Source organism: Tasmannia lanceolata, unplaced genomic scaffold, assembly GCF_043159265.1.
Source record: "Tasmannia lanceolata isolate RefF3 unplaced genomic scaffold, GAP_Taslan_0.1 ptg000016l, whole genome shotgun sequence".
Lineage (NCBI taxonomy): Eukaryota > Viridiplantae > Streptophyta > Magnoliopsida > Canellales > Winteraceae > Tasmannia > Tasmannia lanceolata.
Window position 1 is genome coordinate 11,712,030 of NW_027518693.1, and position 19,558 is coordinate 11,731,587.

General features: G+C 37.5%; 1 protein-coding gene across 5 annotated transcripts; it reads right to left on the reverse strand.

The window, feature by feature from the left end:
• Window positions 1-14,378: 14,378 nt before the first annotated feature.
• On the reverse strand, window positions 14,379-18,548 carry LOC143848638 (putative receptor-like protein kinase At3g47110). 5 transcript variants are annotated; one of them, XR_013235434.1, is made up of 4 exons: window positions 16,165-18,547; window positions 15,820-16,092; window positions 14,845-15,322; window positions 14,379-14,725 (listed from the first exon to the last, which is right to left on the reverse strand). XR_013235434.1 is itself a non-coding variant. In XM_077357628.1 (3 exons), the coding sequence occupies exons 1-2, from the start codon at window positions 18,497-18,499 to the stop codon at window positions 14,895-14,897; spliced, it is 3,108 nt and encodes a 1,035-aa protein (XP_077213743.1). In that variant the 5' UTR covers window positions 18,500-18,547; the 3' UTR covers window positions 14,379-14,737; window positions 14,849-14,894. The 5 variants fall into 5 exon arrangements, 2 of the variants coding, with proteins under 2 accessions (XP_077213743.1, XP_077213745.1); XR_013235432.1 differs by having other exon boundaries at window positions 15,820-18,547; XR_013235433.1 differs by having other exon boundaries at window positions 14,379-14,737; window positions 15,820-18,547.
• Between the last annotated feature and the right edge of the window lie 1,010 nt (window positions 18,549-19,558).

Sequence of the window (19,558 nt, forward strand, 5' to 3'; positions counted from 1 at the left end):
CTAGGCTAGGACGAAATTAACCCAATTGTGTTGCAAAATTTTTTTTGGGTTATTTCACTACTCCTATTGTGTTGCAAAAAACATTAGCTTGTTTCGCACTTATGAAGTCATTTTTTTATCTCTAAGTCATTCCAAACATCAGTCGAAATCAAAATCGTTTTTTTCACATATCCATCTAGTATGTAGTCTCTTGTACAGGTTTTAAAACAGAAAATGCTAAACGTACTACATTCAATTGGAAAAAGTTTATATTGATTGTAACTTGTGATTATTTTATTGCAATAGTTAAAGGTTACTGATGCTAGCACTATCATGTTTTGATAATTGAATAAACTCAACCTGTCTCTTCCTTTTAATTGACTTATGAGAGCTTTTTAGGAACTGTAATTACCTTTGACAGCTGTTTAAATAATAAAAGGCAAGCTTAGTTAGTGCAATTATCAAAATATAGTGGTCTAGTTAGTAGCCTAGTTAAATAGTGGTCCATCAATGAACCTAATAGATAATCCTTGTGATCACAGTTACCAAATACGTATTATGAAGCCACTAGGGGAACCTATCACACCTGTTTGCTACGCTGGCCAAGACTGTGTCATGAGTGGAACAGCCGTGAATGAATGAGGGCCATGTCGGTTTGGCTGTTGAGGGGAGCTAGGCTCCACACACATGAAGCATCCTTGTTTATATTATAGTCTTGCTCATAACAGTGTATTGAATAGAAAATCTTATGTAGTAACCAAGTACGTATCTTATAATTTTAATGTTATCGTGACAATTTGAATGTTTTTGATATTATATGATAAAACACATCTGCATTAGCTACCCAAAGTGTTTAAAAACTCCTTGACCTGACAAGGAACTCGCCCAAGTCGACTCCTTTTTGCCTTGGCCGCGTTCTGCATTCCGCATTTCGCCCTACAGAGTCAATAAACTCTTTGACTCTCCCGAGTTATGAGTTATGACCGCGTCAACCGCTTTCTTGGCCGCATCCGCGCCGAGTTGACAAGGATTTTTTTTAGTCGCGTTCCGCATCACATCCGCGTTTTTAAACACTAGGTCACCCAATTAACTCTGGATCGGGTTTTCCTAGTCCCTTAATCAACGGATGTTATCTCTCTTCAGAATGAAACTTGGACCTAATCAACAGATGTGATGCTTTTTTGGGGGTTTATTTTAAAGAAGTATTTCGATGTTGGTATTTTCACCCTTAGATAAGATTCTGACCAAGGGAAATGATATATTCGCCCCTTTTTTTAAATTTGGGACGACTAAATAACATGAGATAAGATTATTGGACATAGATTTGCTAGGTAATTTCGCGGAAAGCCATTTCGCGGCTCACTTTTGCAGGAGAGAACAGCCACCTCTGATAAATTAGAATAAGGCAAAATCAGAGGGCAAAAAAAAAAGTAAATTTTTTTAGTTTTTCTCTCTTGCAAAATTGAGACGCAAAATGGTTTTCGTCGAACTTGCCTAGCAAATCTATGTCCAATATTCTTATTTCTCATTATTCTTTAGTTGTCTTGAAGCACCTCTTTAATTACCCAACTCGCCGCTATTATTTGTGTTACCCACTCTTTAGACACTCACTTACATCCTCATCTTCATCTCTCTACCATACAACCATGAAATTAGTTAAATTTAGCTTGTTGGACACTTTTAATTCATTAGTTACCCCATACTTTGTAGTTCATTAATCAGACATTTTATTTTCCATTGCAATAAAATTGCTTATTTCATACTTAGAATTCCTTTTTCAATTTATGTCACTCTTAACATTATCTGTCTTGTAGATCTAGCTTTAAAACAAATTTCATGATGCAACATGAAAGTTGGTTATTAGGAGAAAGACGTATTTTGAATGCACGGTACCCACTTAATAAGGGCAGACCTAGTCGCACCACTGACCCACGCAGCAGCGGACCTGATAATGGTGGACCTAGTTGCAGCACTGACCCACACTGCGTCCAGACAGGACCATCACACAAAGAAAGGCATTGTCGAATTGGCTGCATTTGAAGCACTCACCTTTATATTATAATTTTACTTATTTCAGTGTATTGAATTGAAAATCTTATGTAGCAACAAAGCAAACTATCATTTTCACGTAATTATGGAAAATTGGGTATTGCTGAAAGGAATTTTTTCACCCCCTGTACGATTATGCGCCCCGCTGTTAACGTGAATTGTGGGCAACTTTAACGCTTTTTGACGTCAAATCACGCTACAAGTGGGGCGCATAATCCTAGAAGTGAGGCGAAAAAATCATCGCCCTTGCTGAAATTATACGATAAAAAGATCTGTAATAGCATAAGCCCGATATTCCTACTCCTGGTTTTTCTTTGGTGGTTCTCTTTGTTTTCTTTGGTTAATTGGTTGTTCTCTTTGGAGGTACAATTCCTGACTATCTCACAGTTATACCTTATAGAGAATCAATCAATGCTTACATATAGAGCACTTAGTTATAAACATAGAAAGATGTTCTGATATCTAGTCTAATATCCTAATTTATTTAAGTTACCTCATCTAAACCTACTTTATTAACTAATCACCATCAAGATGATCCAATGGTGAGATCTCAACCTAATCTAACGGTGAGATCTCATATATTCTAATAAATATAAAAGAAAATGCAGTGTAGATTTCATCTCCTAAATTTAACCTTTTAAAATTCAGGCCAGTCCTTTTTAAATTCAAACAACTCAGTCCTCTTTGTTGGAAAGACCGAGCTTGTGAAAGAGACCACTCAGTCCTCTTTGTTGGAAAGAATGACCTTGTAAAAGGGGGAAAAAATACTACACGGCTAAGCTGATTGGAGATTTGTGCTTGTGAAGTCCAGAGTATTTTTCAAAAAGTGCAGTGTGGCCCACTTCATAGGATGATCTAGAACGTTCATTTGTTGGGCCACAATGTAATCACATTGTATCCCATAAATCAACTTCATAGGATGATCCTAACCCTTCGATCTATAGAGATTTCTATAGTGTGCAGCTCCTCTACAGATCGGAGGTTAGGATCACCCTGTTAAGATGAATTATGGGCTACAACCTATTTACCTTGTGGCCCAACAAATGAACAGTTTGGATCATCCTAAGAAGTTGGCCCACTATACTTTTTTTTTAAATGTTGTGGACCAGCATATAAAATCTCTACAGCAGTTTGGATAGTCCTATGGAGTGGGCCCACTATACTTTTTGAAAAAAAAAAATACTGTATAGTCCAGTATTTTTCAAAAAAAGTACTATACGCGCGGGCCACATGATGGGACAATCCAAAACCGTCCACTTGATAAGTTGTGGCCCCAAAAAATCAATTCCATAGGATGATCCCAACCCTCTGATCTATGGAGGTTTCTTCTTTAGATTGGAGGGCTAGGATCATCCTATGGAAATGATTTTTTTTGGGCACAACCCAGTTACCTTTTGGCCCATTAAATGGACGGTTTGGATCATCCCATGGGTACACAACATATAAAAACTCATTCTTTATTCAGAAGTCTTCTTCGATTTCGGTGGTTTGAGGGGTTTGGGTTTTTGTTTTCTGCTGGTTAAAGAGGGGTAGAGCCTTTGAAAATAAATTCTCATCACTGCCTCTCCATCTTCCATCCCCCCAAAATCTACAAAGCATATTGTAAGTTTCTATCTGGAAATGTTGGAAAAAGGGCCCCATGTTTATAGAGAGAAAGATGAAAGTCATGGCTGTGTGTGGGAGGGCAATCTGGTCATTGGAGAAAATGCATGCTTATAACCTTGTCGTCTCCTCCTTTTCTGGAAATGATTTGAATCAATGTTTATAGAGAGAAAAATTGACCAAGACAAAGAAGAATACTAGTGATTTTCAAGTTGGGAAGAGAAAATTGAAGACCAAATTGAGGGCATTGGCAAAGGCTAAAGCTGCCCAAGCAATGGAAATTGATAAATAGCTTTAAATTTTAGAAAGTGAGTAAATGTTAGTTTCTTTTAGTTCCAAAAGTTATAGAATCAATGTCAAGATTCAGACCTTTATCTTAGTTCCTTCAGATCCTTGACTGATAGTTACATTGGCTATATAAATTAGGGACCAGGCATGGTCTGGTTTGGTCATTTGGTGGAACCAATTGCATACTTCATCCTCTTAGATTAGATACTTCTGATCATAGTTGAAGTTTTGGTTTCTATTTTCTTAAAGGGAAGTGAAGTTTAAATTTATCTTCATTTAGCTTTTATATTTTCATCACCGATAACTTTGTTAAGAGTGGATGGCATGTTACTTTCATTCATGATGTCAAAGAACATAAGGATACCCTATCACTCTGTTTTCTTCATTATTTCATTTGTTTTTTTCTGAAAATTTGTCTTCTATTTGTAATCTGAATTAATTGAACTCAATGCTATATTTGGGATGTTGAATTTCAATTGCAATACATTGTCTTTTGGGTTTCCTATCGTGTTGCAGTGTTTGAATTGAAATTCTTACTTCGTTGGTTTCATGATCTGATTCGTAATCATAACAACATTTCTTCAATGTGGCCAAAAAGCCAAGCACAATATGGAAATTTTGGGTTCAAAAACATATGTATCCATCTCAAAAAGTGGATTTAGAATGTAAAATCATCCACCTAAGTTGCAGAAGAAACAATCCAATAAATAAATATTATTTACTTTGAGGGTGAAAAATACCAGAAAAAAGAGTGAGAAATCACCCCTTCCTCCATGGCTAGCTTTCTTTTTCTTTTTTAATGTTTCTCTTCTATTCCATTGCTAGAACATCCACTTGTTTCTTCATTTCTCTGCTTATAAGGTCTTGCCTCTTTTATGTTGTCAAAGAATTAGCCGAGGAATTAAATGCTACAAGGTCTTTCGTCTTTCTGTAGTGAACTTGCCATGACTGTAAAGGTTGGATGTGCCATTTTTTGAGGCAGGTTTTCTCGCATCCCAGCTGTTTGAGAAAAACAAGAGGTATTGGATATTGTATCCAATGTAATTGGTGTAGAATTTTTATGTACTACATGATAATCAATTGGGGCTATTTTATGCACTTCTGTAAAGATGAACATAATGTTTGTTTTGTCGTGTTTATTGATTTGTGCCTTTGATAAACCCTTAGACCATGTTTGGTAACCATGAATATTAGATTAATCGATGGCTGTGAATAAGGTTTGGTTTAAACTTCATTAAAGAATAGGATTAATTTGAGTATTGACTAGTCTTCACAGATTTTCGTCAATTGGCGCTGGCAGGTTTTTTCAGGATCAGTATAGGGGAAAAATCTGGAATTAATAATATGCTATAGAGATGATTGTGGAGAGGAGCTCTGTGAAGGATATGAATAGGGCCCACATTTCTGCAAGCCAGCTTTGCAAATAATGTACTGTCAAAGGTAAATTACTTGTTCAGTTTTGAGACTGATATGTTCGATTTATAATTTACATTTGTTAAGAGTTGGGTTAATTTTTTTAGGTGTGTTGATTTAATTAGCTGTTCTTTCTTTTTTCAAATGAGATTTAATTGATGTATGTGTCTCCCCCCTTCTCCATTGGAATGGATGTGGCTTTCTTTTCGTGTAGAGAATGGTGTGCATGATGCGTACCCATGGGCCCTTTTCTTGTCAGGCATTGCTCTTAATTTTTATAATTGCTCTAACTCAACATCATTTCCCGTATGTGTTAGATATAATGGAATTTATGGGTTACATTTTAGAGAGATGCAAAAGCTTTTAACTTTTGCTAACACCCAGTAACATTAGAAATGATGTTGGGTTACAAACATTAGAAATGATGTTGGGCTGCAGTCAAAAGCTTTTATTTCCCTACACATAAACCCACAATATTAAGGTTTTTCCCCTGTTTTTTACTTCTATGGATCTTCCAAGTGCTTATCAAACGATCACAGGAGCTAATACCACTCCCGGGGGGGATTTTCTTTGAGTGTGGATGAGGGCCTATATATCTATATGTACATAGCTAGATGGGGAAATACTTTTCAATACTAATGAGTACTCATTTCCTTTTTAACTTTCCATTTTAACTACTTTATTTAGACTTTTTTTTTCGCAAATGATGTTATGTAATGTCAGTGATTCTATTCACATGTTTTCACTCGGGCCATTTTGGCAAAATTAGGATGGGAGTGGCCTCATTTTCCATTCGTTAGCTAATACTTTCTTTTTCTTACTTACGGGTTTCTTAATAGTTTAGAGATATAAGAGAAACCCATATCATAAAGTAGAACCTACCGTGTGGAAATCCTATTAAATTCAAGTTGTTAAGATTTTCTTGAGGTATAAAATGACCAAATACCTCCTTTTTCTTGAGGTACTTATTTTATCAATCTAGGAGAAACATTTATCATAGGGGTTTAGTCGTGTTGGACTTTGGAAAACTCCAGGGAACTTGAAGAGTAACTAACCCCTTAGTCGCACCCGGCTTTTGGCTTCCACTCCGAAAGCCGAGTTAGTCGGAGAGTCAGGGATTTAGCCCAGATACCCCCAAGTTCCCATTCGCTTGTTAGAATCCTGGAATCCTTATCATTTGGGAATACCTTCAAAATTCTAAACGGACAGTTCCTCTTTTTGGAAAATGATAACAATGCCTCTATTTCATGGGGAAAAAAGGAAAATTAGAAAAACGTAGAAAAAATTATAAATAAAAGGAAAATGACTAAAATACCCCTATCCCATGAAAAAATAACAAGAAAAAAGGAAAACTAGAAAAACCTAAATGGAAATTTTTAAAAATACCCTAGTGATAAAAAATTACCAAAATGCCGTTATTTCATTATTAAAAATGATCGAAATACACTTATTTCATGCAAAAAAAAATGGAAAAAAATCGTAACATATCCCTATGTCATAAAAAATGACCAGAATACCATTATCTAAGGAAAATGAACAAAATACCTTTCTGCCATTGAAAAAATAGAAAAAAAAAAATCAAAATCCTAAAATTCCCTTACGTCTTGGAAAATAACCAAAATGCCCTTGTATCATGAAAAATAAACAAAATATTCTTGTCTTACGGAAAAATTAGAAATATAAAAAAATTAGAAGAAAATGTAAAAATTCCTAAAAAGGAAAATCTCTTATTAAAAAAAAGACCAGAATACCCTAATCTCATGAAAAATGAACCAATTTCCCTTAGCTCATAAAAAATAACCAAAATACCCTTACCAAAATAATCAAAATGCTCATCTCATGGAAAATGACCTAAATAAGCAACTATAGGGGAGACCACCTACATGCATCATCTAAACCATTCATTTATTGGTCCACGGCCTAGGTTAGCTGACAATATTTGTTTATTTGAACCCGACAACTGGGGCCCACAACTTTTTGAAGTAATAGTGAAAATCAGAATGTAAAACTTTTCAGGACTTTAAAATCTCCCATTTCTTCATGGCTAATACTGACTCTGAAGTCCCTGCTGAAGAGTTCCGAAAATTCCCCGAAGTCATCTACAGTCTGTTAGACTTTTACTGAAAGAGAATGATGACAAGGATGAGAAATCAATATGTTTATAAAAGATGGTATTATTGGTTTGTGTTGTGGGTCCATCCGCATAAAGAGGCCCCAGACCCGCACGTCTCTCAATTAATAAAAAAGAGAGTCGTGGGTGGGGTTTTCACTCGAGTGAAAAAAAAAGTCAAAAAGAGAAACAGAGAGAGGAGAGACGAAAGAAAGGAAATGCAAAAAAAAAAAAAAAACCAAAGCGGGTTTTCTCTCAGGTGATCTAGGGATTTTGCTTGGGGGCTAAAACCCTAAAGGGGTTTGGAATCTTAACCTATTGAAGATTGAACTCTTTCAAGGGCACGAAAGAAGAAGAAGAAGAAGAAGAAGCCAAAACTAGGGTTTTGAAGTGGTTATTGGAGAAGAAGAATAAGATCTCTAATGCTTGGTTCTTTGAGTTGATAAAGCGTTCTCTTGTAAGGGCTTTTTGAGGTAAACATGTATTTCCTCCAAGATTTCATTGTTAATCTTCTATTCTTGTTGTATGCCTCAAGTTTATGGAAAACATGAGAAGAAAGACTTTGTATTCCGCTTTTCCTTAATGGATTTTATTCGGAGTTTGTCCCGTGGTATTTCCCTTCACATTGGAGGGTTTTCCATGTTAAATCATATGTTCTTGATTGTGCTTTGGTGGATTAGTATTTTGGTGCTTTGTGGTTTCTTGTTCGTGGCTAGTTTCTTGATTCACAAATAGATTTATCCACTGCGGTCAATCCATGTTTCCCCAACAAACTGGTATTAGAGCCAGGTTGGGATTTTTTTATTCATCTGTGGATAAAAAAGATGGAGGCAAGTACCACATCAAGGATGATTAGCCTAAACAAAGGAAATTGGTTAATCTGGAAAGGCAAGGTGGGAAGACCTACTATATTCAAGAGACCTCTATTTGCCAATTAAGGGAATAGAGAAAAAACAAGAATTCGTAACTGCTGATGATTGGAACAAGTTGGATAGGAAAACTATCGCTTGTATCTGACAATAGTTGGATGATGTTGTGTTCCACCATGTGGCAATACAAACTAGAGCAAGTTCCTTGTGGAAGAAGTTACATGATTTATATGAGAGAAAGACGGTTGGTAATAAGGCGTTCTTGATTCAAAAGCTTGTACACTTGAAGTTTAACGAGAATGTGCCAATTGTAGAGCACTTGAATGAAATGCAGAGCATCGTGAATCAGCTTGCAGCTATGAAGATGGTGCTAGATCATGAGCTACAAGAACTGTTATTGCTAAGCTCATTGCCTGACAGTTGGGAGACTCTTCTCGTATCCCTTAGTAACTTGGTGCCCAATGGTATTGTCACCATGAGCCAAGTTACAAGCATTTTGTTGAATGAAGTGAGAACAAAATCTGTAGATTCCTAGCATTCCCAAGCATTAGTCACTGAAGGACGGGGGAGATCAAAGGATAGGAAAAATTACTTGCCGTAGCAAATCAAGAGGAAGATCCAAGTCAAGAAGTGGATTGGTTTGTTTTCATTGTAGGAAGCCTGAACATATGAAGAGGGATTGTAGAAAATTCAAAAGTGAGCAAAAGAAAGGAAAAGGTAGTCAAGAAAGTAGAGAAACTCAAGACACCACCGCAGTGGCATCGAGTGAAGTTGTGGTCTTCTCGATATGTGGTGAAGGTTGTGTTAGCACAATGTCTAATGGGTCGAATCGGGTGATTGACTCAGGAGCCTCCTTTCATGCCACCTCAAACAGAGATTTCTTTACCACATATAAGTTGGGTAACTTTGGTTCGGTAAGAATGGGAAATGGTGTATCAAAGATTGTTGGCATTGGTGATGTTGGCATTACTATCAATGTTGGATTCAAGTTGATACTCAAAGATGTGAGGCATGTTCTTGACCTCAGATTAAATCCCATCTTAAGGGGAAAGCTTGATGATGAAGGGTATGTATCACAGTTTGGCAATGGAGTGTGGAAGTTGAGAAAATTCTCTATTCTTGTGGCAAGAGGCAAGAAGTGTCGCTCCCTCTACAAGACAGAAGGTCAGTTATCTAAGGGAGAGATAAATTCCCTTGAAGAATATCTACCATATTTATGGCATCGGCGACTTGGGCACTTGAGCGAGAAAGGTTTGAAAATTTAGGTGAAGAACAGTTCCCTTTCAAAACTCAAGGTGCGTCCTTAACCCCTTGTGATCATTATTTAGTTGGATAACAACCTTCCAACTACATAGGGTTTCTTTCTCTCATTCCAACTTATTGATGTATGTGGCCCTATGACTATAAGAACTCTTGGTGGTGCATTGTATTTTGTTTCTTTTATTGGTGATGCATCCATGAAAGTTTGGACCTATGCTATGAAGAGCAAAGATGAAGTGTTTGAAATCTTTCAAAGGTTCCATGCTATGGTTGAGAGGCAAACATCTAAGGCATTGAAATGTCTCCGTTCGAATAATGGTAAAGCGTACACCTCAAGAAAGTTTCATGTTATGGTTGAGAGGCAAACGTCCAAGGCATTGAAATGTCTCCGCTCGGATAATCGGGGAGAGTACACCTCAAGAAAGTTCAAGGATTAGCGAAGAATGGCGTTAGACATGAGAAAACAATCCCTTCCACGCCACAGCACAATGGTGTTGCAGAAAGAATGAACCGCACAATACTTGAAATTATTCGAAGCTTGCTTTCATCGGCAAAGTTAGCTAAGGAGTTTTGGGGTGAAGCCATGTGTACAGCGTACTACCTGATAAATAGATATCCTTCATCGCCATTAGAATGAGAGGTTCCGAAAGAGTATGGACAGGCAAAGATGTGTCCTACTCACACTTACGAGTGTTTGGATGCAAGGCCTTTATGCATGTACCTAAGGATAATCGAAGCAAGCTTTATGACAAGGCAATCCAATGTGTATTTTTGGTTTATGATGATGATGGGGGTACAGGTTGTGGGATCCCAAGGTTAAGAAGTTACATAAAAGCCACGATGTGGTTTTTCACGAAGCTCAAAAGATTTTTTATTTTGGTAAGGAAGAAACACCAAAAGAAGTTATAGTTGAGATCATTGTTTTAAATTTCGACCGAAATTCGACCGACACCGAAATGACGGAAAATCGAAACAATATATTATTTTGGCCGAAATTTCAGAATTTAGGTAAAAATTTCGATAGTTCCGAAATTTCACCCAAAAAACTTGTTTTTTTTTAATTAATTTAATATTTCACCGAAATTTCTGTAATTTCGGCTGAAATTTAATATTGAATAAAATAATCTTTTCGGTTCAGTACCAGATTTCGACCGAAATTTCAAAATTTCAGGGGTCCGAAACCGGTACCGAAATCGAAATTTTAAACCTTGGTTGAGATACCAAAACGTCAAGTCCCCTTACCCACAATGATGATGATGAGCAAGAAGTTGATGAAGAAGAAGATCAGACATGGGGTGGTGAGGCCCCTCAAATAGATGAAGATGATGTATATGAGGATGTGCATGGTGATACCGAGCAGGGGGAGCCGCCCTCTCAAGAAGAGCCATCTATGTTGAGAAGATCAGAAAGAGAAAGAAAGGCCTCCACTAGATATCCATCATCAGAGGATGTGACTCTCACAGGAGGTGAACTGGAAACCTTTAAAGAAGCCATGACACATGAGCATAAAGAACAGTGACAAAAGGCTATGCAAGAAGAGCTAAATTCCTTGCATGAGAACAAGACCTATGAGTTAGTTGAGTTGCCAAATGATCGAAAAGCTTTGAAGAACAAGTGGGTATTAAAAGTGAAGAATGAAGATGACAAGAAGAATATGAAGTACAAGGCAAGGCTAGTTGTGAAAAGATTTAGGCAGAAAAAGGGAGTTGACTTTGATGAGATTTTCTCCCGTGGTCTAACTGCTAGCCTAGAGTTGGAAGTTGAACAACTAGATGTCATGACTGCTTTCTTCCATGAAGACTTGAATGAAGAAATCTACATGGAACAGTCAGATGGGTTTCATCATTCATGTAAAGGGAAGCGCACATGATTTGCAGGTTGAAGAAGAGCTTGTACAGCTTGAAGCAAGCTCCAAGACAGTGGTATAAGAAGTTCGATTCATTTATGATGCATCAAGGGTACAAAAGAACGGCTCCTAATCACTGTGTGTATGTCAGAAAGTTTCCTGGTAGTAATTTTGTTATTCTCTTATTATATATAGATGATATGCTTATTGTTGGTCAAGATGCTAGCCTCATTGGCAGGTTAAAGAAAGAGTTGAACCAAGTCTTTGACATGAAAGACCTAGGGCCGGTAAAGCAGATTTTGGTATGGCAGTGAAGCGTGATAGAAGAAACAAGAAGTTATGGCTATCACACGAGAAGTACATTGAGAAAGTACTTGAAATGTTCAATATGAAAAATGCCAAGCCCGTTAGCACTCCACTAGCTGGTCACTTCAAGCTGAGTAAGAAGTTGTCTCCAACCAGTAATGAAGAGAAGAAAGAGATGGACAAGATTCCCTATTCGTCAGCCATAGGGAGCATAATGTATGCTATGGTTTGTACAAGGCCCTACATAGCATATACGACTGGTTTAGTAAGCAGATATCTGACAAATCCTGGCAAGCAACATTGGAAAGCTATAAAGTGGATATTGAGGTATCTAACAGGTACTTCAAAACAGTGCTTGTGTTTTGGAAACACATCACCCAAGGTGGAAGGCTATACAGATGCAGACATGGCAGGAGATATGGACAAGAGGAAGCCTACTTCAAGCTACTTGTTTACTTTTGTAGGGGGAGCTATCTCATGGCAATCGAAGCTACAAAAATGTGCTCCATTGTCGACTACGGAGGCGGAGTACATTGTTGCCGTAGAAGCCTGTAAGGAGATGCTATGGCTGAAGCATTTTCTTATAGAGTTCGGTTTGGATCAAAAGGAATACGTAGTCAGATGCGACAGTCAGAGTGCCATTGATTTGAGCAAGAATGCTTCTTACCACTCTAGGACCAAGCACATTGATGTGCGGTACCACTGGATTAGAGATATTCTGGAGCATCGATTGTTGGAGATCAACAAGATTCACATCGATCGGAATCCATCAGACATGATGTCGAAGACAGCGCCAAAGGAGAAGTATGAGCTATATAGGGCTTTGGCAGGCATGGGTGCCACGTAAGCATCCAATTCAGAGATCCTCCTTCATTGTGCTAGAGGGGGAGATTGTTGTGGGTCTATCCCTATAAAGAGGCCTCACACTCACACGTCTCTCAATTAATAAAAAAGAGAGTCGTAGTGGGTTTTCACGAGTGAAAACAAACGTCAAAAAGAGAAACAGAGAGAGGAGGGAGGAAAGAAAGAAAAAGAGGAAAAAACCAAAGTGGGTTTTCTCTTGAGTGATCTAGGGTTTTTGCATGGGGGATAAAATACAAAATGGGTTTGGAATCTTAACCTATTGAAGATTGAAGTCTTTGAAGGGCATGAAAGAAGAGGAAGAAGAAGCCAAAACTAGGGTTCTGAAGTGGTTCTTGGAGAAGAAGAAGAAGATCTCTCACGCTTGGTTCTTTAAGGTGGGAAAGCATTCTCTCGCAAGGGATTTTTGAGGTCAACCCGTATTTCCTCTAAGATTTCATTGTTAATCTTATATATGCTTGTGTATGCCTCCAGTTTTGGGAAAACTTGAGAAGAAAGATTTTGTATTCCTCCCTTAGTGGATTTCTTAGGAGTTTGTCCCGTGGTTTTTCCCTTCACATCGGAGGGTTTTCAACGTTAAAGCGCCTGTTCTTGATTGTGCTTTGATGGATTGGTATTTTTGTGCTTTGTGATTTTTTGTTCGTGGCTAGTTTCTTGATTCATAGATAGAAGGGGAAAATTTATTTGTTGCGGTTAATCCGTGTGTTTCCCCAACAGTTTGAGCCTCTAGCACAATTGGTTGAGGCTTTGTTCTGCGACCTTGATGTCAGAGTTTTAATCCCAGCCTACCTACCAAAAACAATGGTATTCTAAATATCTAATATTGACAATAAGGGGTATTAATAAGTTGCAATGATCATGTTACATTAGAATACCCAAACAAAGTGTATACAAGAATGACCATTGAGGCATTGCCTATCTACTATAGTCCCCAACGATTGATTCTTAGGATTGGTGGCTTGCACTTATATCCACTGCATTCCACTTTCAAGTAGGGGTGCAACTCGAGTCGGGTTCAACTCGATTTTGGGCGGGTTGGGTTGGGTTGCGGGTTGGGAAATCCAAGATGGACAAGTAAGCTTCATAATGGTTGATACTTGGTGCATTATATATTTATACACACACTAACCTGTGTACTATTTCTAAAATTTTAAATTACAGAATGCCACTTGCACTTGCACCCTCAGTAGTGTTCAATCTACATTTATGCACCAAGTTTTCGACTTTCTATATTGGATCCATTAGTTTCTTAACTAGAACTAGTACATCACTATATCATTGACCCTTCATTTCTGATTTTTTATATTGGATCCATTAGTGTCTTAAGTAGATGAATTACATGGCATCCGTGCATATTTTCTAAGGAAAAATATTGGCCGCAAAAGTACAAGTGAGGCCAACATATATAGATGGTCTAAACACGATTCAATATGGAAATCGGGTCGGTCTGGGTTGGGTCGGGTTGGGTTGAGGAAATTGGTCCTCGGGTCGTGTTGAACCCCGCCGGGTTAGGTCGGGCTGGGTTAGAAAAATGGGTTCCTCGGGTTGGGTCGGGTTGAGGCCAACCCGACCCAAACCATCCCGAGTTGCAACCCTACTTCCAAGGTGAATGAAAGTTTGTTATGATTGGTCCACGACAACAATTTTCAGAAAATGTCATCACTATAAGAAGCCTTTTTGTTGGCAAACCTTATCACCAACAAATCTTCTCTTACATAACCTTCTCCTGTGAAGTCAAAGCAAAGTTTGATAAAAAAAATTGAAAGCTGATAGAGTCACGGCAACAAAGTCTAAATACTCACACCGAATCATCTTGATATACATATTAATTCAAAAGTATTTAGTAATTGGAACATTTCCTACATATATTGTAAAGGAAACAAGAGGCAGATTGGTTTCCTAACCATGAAACTTCTAACATTGAGATTTTCCTGATTCCCTCGGATGCTATCACTGACTTTCTTGATGATGATGCTTCAAAAGCCCCTCAATTCAGGTTCCATTAACCTAATATTGTTGGCTTCCTCCAGGATTTCTTGATCAGGTTCCCTGTTTGGGCTAGGCATTTACGAAACGTGATAGCATAATGTGTCTGTTTTCTTTTTGAGCTTCGTCTCCCAAGTTTGTAGAGCATCTTCTTTCCTATAAAATTTGCTTATCCAGCAACAAAAAATAATTTAGTATTTAAACAGAAAAGATGAGAAGCTGCATTTCAAGAATATTATTAATCCCTTGCACCATTTTAAGCAAAACCCACTTACCTACCAAAAATAATCTCTGCTTCAGTCCATTTCTTCCTTGCCATGGGATCTCAATAGTAATTCCTGAGGTAAGACGAATCTTCAAGTAAGAATTGTCCTCTGGTTTGTCTATCTTCGTAGATCCCAACCCCAAGATATAAGTCTTTGATCTCATTCAGTGCAATCACAACATCTCTCATATCCTTTCTTTCTGCTGGTGATTCTATAGAACATGACACACCAATTCTAACCAAAGAAACCAAGCACTCTCTACTTATGTAGCTGTTATTTCTTTCATCACCAATTTCTCCTAAGAGCAGTTGTGGGTCTATAATCTCCATCACCTGTTCAGGTATTGCCATCTTAGCAAATTGGTGAAGGCTTAGATTGTTATGAAACATGTCATCAGTTGGTCTCTTTCCTATGAACATCTCCAATAGAAGTATTCCATAACTGTACACGTCTCCATGAATACCAGCCTTGCCACCCATTCCATACTCTGCCATTTATAAACTCGCAATTTTGACATAAAATACTGAAATAAAGAACCATTGTTATATAAAGAGAAAGAATATATTCTACTATGATGGACAAACAATAATCTTATTTGCATCTGAGACATTAAGGCCAATTTTGAAGCATTACTTTGACACAAAACTATTAGACTATTTGTTTGGATGTAAGGTACTATATGTAATGAAAATTATATGTATATAATTTTGAGACTGTATCAAAAGATTTCCATTTCTCTGTATAGTTAAAAATAAAGAACTGATTTCCCATCCAAGGAAAAAGGAAATTAAATTTATTTAGAAATATTAGAAACAAAATTGATTCTTTTTAAAACATATTCATGAATCGTATATGCGACGTAGCGAATGTGTTTATAGATGTATGCAGATTTGTGCTAATAAATGTCATGATTTACATGCAATTTGGATCTAATTAAAACCCTACAAGATATATTTAAATGATAAAAGAATAGAAAGGTATTACCTGGAGCAAGATACCCGATAGACCCCTTTATCTCGATTGAGCTATTTTGATTTCCGGATAAATTAGAGGATGCTTCATTAAGGAACACTGCTAACCCAAAATCAGCAACGCGGGCATTCATGTCATCATCAAGTAGAACATTGTTTGGCTTTAGATCACGATGAACTAGTGGTGGTTGACAATGGTGGTGAAGATAATCCAATGCCGACGCTACATCAATGGCTATGTCTAACCTTTGAATGAGTGTCAAATCCTTCGATTGACGTTCCCCTCCTTCTGGATGCAACCACATTTCAAGACTTCCATTAGGCATGAACTCCAAAACTAGAGCTTTAAAATCATTACCTTTAAAGTCAATGCTTGAGCATGAAGTTATAATCTTAACGAGATTCCGATGTCTGATATTTCTCATGGCTTCGCATTCCGCCAAAAAACTCTTAGAAGCTCCACGTTGTTGAAGGTTGAGTACTTTTACTGCAACCATTGTTTTATTGTGCTCTATAATTCCCTTATATACAGAACCAAAGCTTCCTGAGCCGATTAAATTGGTCGAAGAGAAACCATTAGTTGCATTAAGGAGCTCAAGATAAGAAATTTTTAAATGACGATCCGCATTGAAAGAAGTAGGAACATTTTTCTTTCTGGACTTTCTTTTCCAATATAGAACCACCAAGAAACATGAGATCAAAATTAAGCACACAAGTGCACCAGTTACCGGGAGTATAACTCTAAGGGCGAGAGAGTTTCTCTCTTTCTTAGTATCTTGGTTGGGGCATGGGGGCAACATCAAGTTTGGGATGCCTCCACAGAGTTTGTCATTTCCGAGGACTGAAATTGCAGTTTTATTTTTAAATATTCCTTCTTTTGGTATTTCACCCCCAAGATCATTGAAAGATAGATTCAAATAGTTTAGATTAGTAAACTTCTCCAAATATTTTGGGATCGGCCCAGACAAGTTATTGTGCGAAAGATCTAGCTCTTTGATACCTTCCAAATTTTTCAACGATTGAGGAATGGTTCCTTGGAAGAAGTTACCACTCATATAAAGGTACTCCAGACTAAGACAATTTCCTAGAGCGAGCGGAATCTCACCTAACAATTTGTTGTCGGAAATATCCAATCTCTGGAGAAATATCAGGTCAAAATCTGAAGGTAAGGACCCAATGAAAGAATTTCGGGACAAGTTGAGGGAATTCGATAAAGAAGGAAGGCTGAGAACTTGTACTGGTATCGTGCCAGTGAAGTTGTTATCAGAAAGTTCTACTACTTGAAGATAATGACATTTCTCAAGGGTGGAAGGTATAATTCCCTGTAAATAATTTTGATACAAGTAGAGTTCATTCAGACGAGTAAGGTTGCCAAAGGAAGATGGAATTTGACCAGAAAGTCTATTTCTTGACAAGTACAAACCCTCCAACTTGGTAAGCTTCCCAATACCAATTGGGATGGCACCAGTGAGAATGTTATTATCCATACCCAGTGCTGTTAAGCTCAGAAGATTCTCAATCCCCACGGGAATACTTCCAAATATCTGATTTCCACCTAAAGCTAGGTGTGATAGATTGATTGAGAAGTTAGCTATGGATCTGGGTAATGCACCATTGAGATTATTTAGAACTGCATCTAAAAAATACAGATTGCTACAATTTTTCAAAGATGTAAGGAAACCCAAGTCGTCACCACCCTTGGTTCCAAGTTGATTCCTGCCTAAATTCAAGTATTGGAGACCTTGTATGTTTCCTAGATCCAAAGGCATAGACCCATCAAAATTACACTTAATAAATTCGATTTCTATGAGCCCCGAAGCATTGGATAATGAAACTGGTATGGGTCCTTTAAATTGGTTCTCTCCTACATAAAGATATTGAAGGTTTGGCAGAGTGAGGCCCAAGTCGGGTGGTAGGCTACCAAAAAATTGGTTCCCCGTCACATCAAAAAGTAGTAAAGATGAGAGATTGTAAAGTGTGGTAGGAATCATACCAGACAGTTCATTGCTACCAATTTGAAGATATTCCAAACCTGCTATTCGGCCTAGCTCGTCTGGAATTCTTCCCTCCAGATAATTGTTGCTTAGATAAAGATCAGTGAGAGATGAAAGGTTCCGAACAGAAGGCGGGATGCTTGCTGTGAGATTGTTATATGCAAGATACAGTATACGAAGCTTTGAAAGAGAGGTAAGAACCTCAGCAGGAATTTTTCCAACTAGCTCATTGTGAGTTAAGTCAATGGTCTTGAGTTGAGTGCAATGGCCCAAGTTGGTTGGAATCTCACCTTGAAAAAAATTCCTGCTAAGATTGAGAGTCTGCAATTGGGACAATCGACCTATTTCTTGGGGGATTTCTCCATGGAATGTGTTGTTCCGGAGGTTGAATTCCGTGAGGTAGGTGAGGTTTGCTATTGAGGGAGAAATGGGTCCAACTAAGTTCAGACTCACAAGCTTCAAGGAGACGACATGCTGATTTTGGGGATCGCATTTAATGCCATACCAATTGCAGAAGTGAAGAGAATCATTCCATGTTCTCAAGATAGATAGAGGATCTTCTATTTGATTCTTAAAGATGAGAAGAGCATGACGATCAGTTTCATTTGAGAGTAATAAGGTGTGGGTGTGCGAGAGAAGGGTGAAAAGGATGAGAAATGAGCAGAACTCTCCATAACAACTCATAGAAAAAAACTCCATAGGATTAGAGAAAACGAAAACACTAAGTGCTGAGATACTCACCCTTGCTACTCTGGACTTGCATTTATAGCCACGAAAAGAAAACTAAATATTTGGTTAGCCAACATCCACTAAAGATTTGATGATAAAAGCACAGATTTACTACATGAATAGGTTGCCGAGTGGATGTTTCACGTTTGTCGAAATTCTTCACACCCACTATAAAAGTCTAAGACTCTTTTTCTCCGACCACCTTTTCTCTCTAAAACTAATAATTACTGAGACCGTGTATGTATCTCTATTAAGAACTGGTGAAGGTTCATTGAGATTTCCTGAAAAAAAAAGAAAAAGAAATGATGAGTGGCAAGGTTGTGAGCCGCCCCAAAATACCCTCAAGTTCCCACTCCATGTGTGAAAGAGAGTTGTAATATGAAATAAAATGAGTATTTTACTAACATTGATTGTGTTGGAACTTGAGAGGGAAAGGGAAAAAAAAGAGGAGTTGGGTGGAGAGGAAAGATTTTAGATTGGAAAAAATGAGAGGATTTGAAAGTATTTCGTTCTAAGATATGATGAAGAGAAAAAAAGATATAATAAAGGGAAGAATGGTGTGTTGACGGGAGGAGAATAGAATAAAATTTAAAAAAAAAATTGAAGGAAAGAATTTCTTTTGGGAAATGATATCAGCACAACCATATTTTGATGTTTTATCCAAGGTTTTAAATTTCAACTGAAATCCGAAATTTCGGGTTTCGATGGAGAACGAAACCGAAATCGTGGTAACTTGAAACGTTAAAAAATTTCGACCGAAATTTCGGTTCCCCTAAATTTCGGTCTGAAATTTCAGGAAAATCCCCAAAAATATGGAATTTTGACTTTGTTTAATATTCTCCCGAAATTTTGAGCGACATTACCAAAATTTCGGCCGAACAAGATAAAATATTGCTTTTTTTTATTTCGTCGTTTCAAACGAAATTTCGAAATTTTGGCCGAAATTTTGGTTTCGGTGAGGACTGAAATGCATTCCAAAACCAAAATGTAAAACCTTGGTTTTATCAAACCATCTCGACTTTTTAGTCT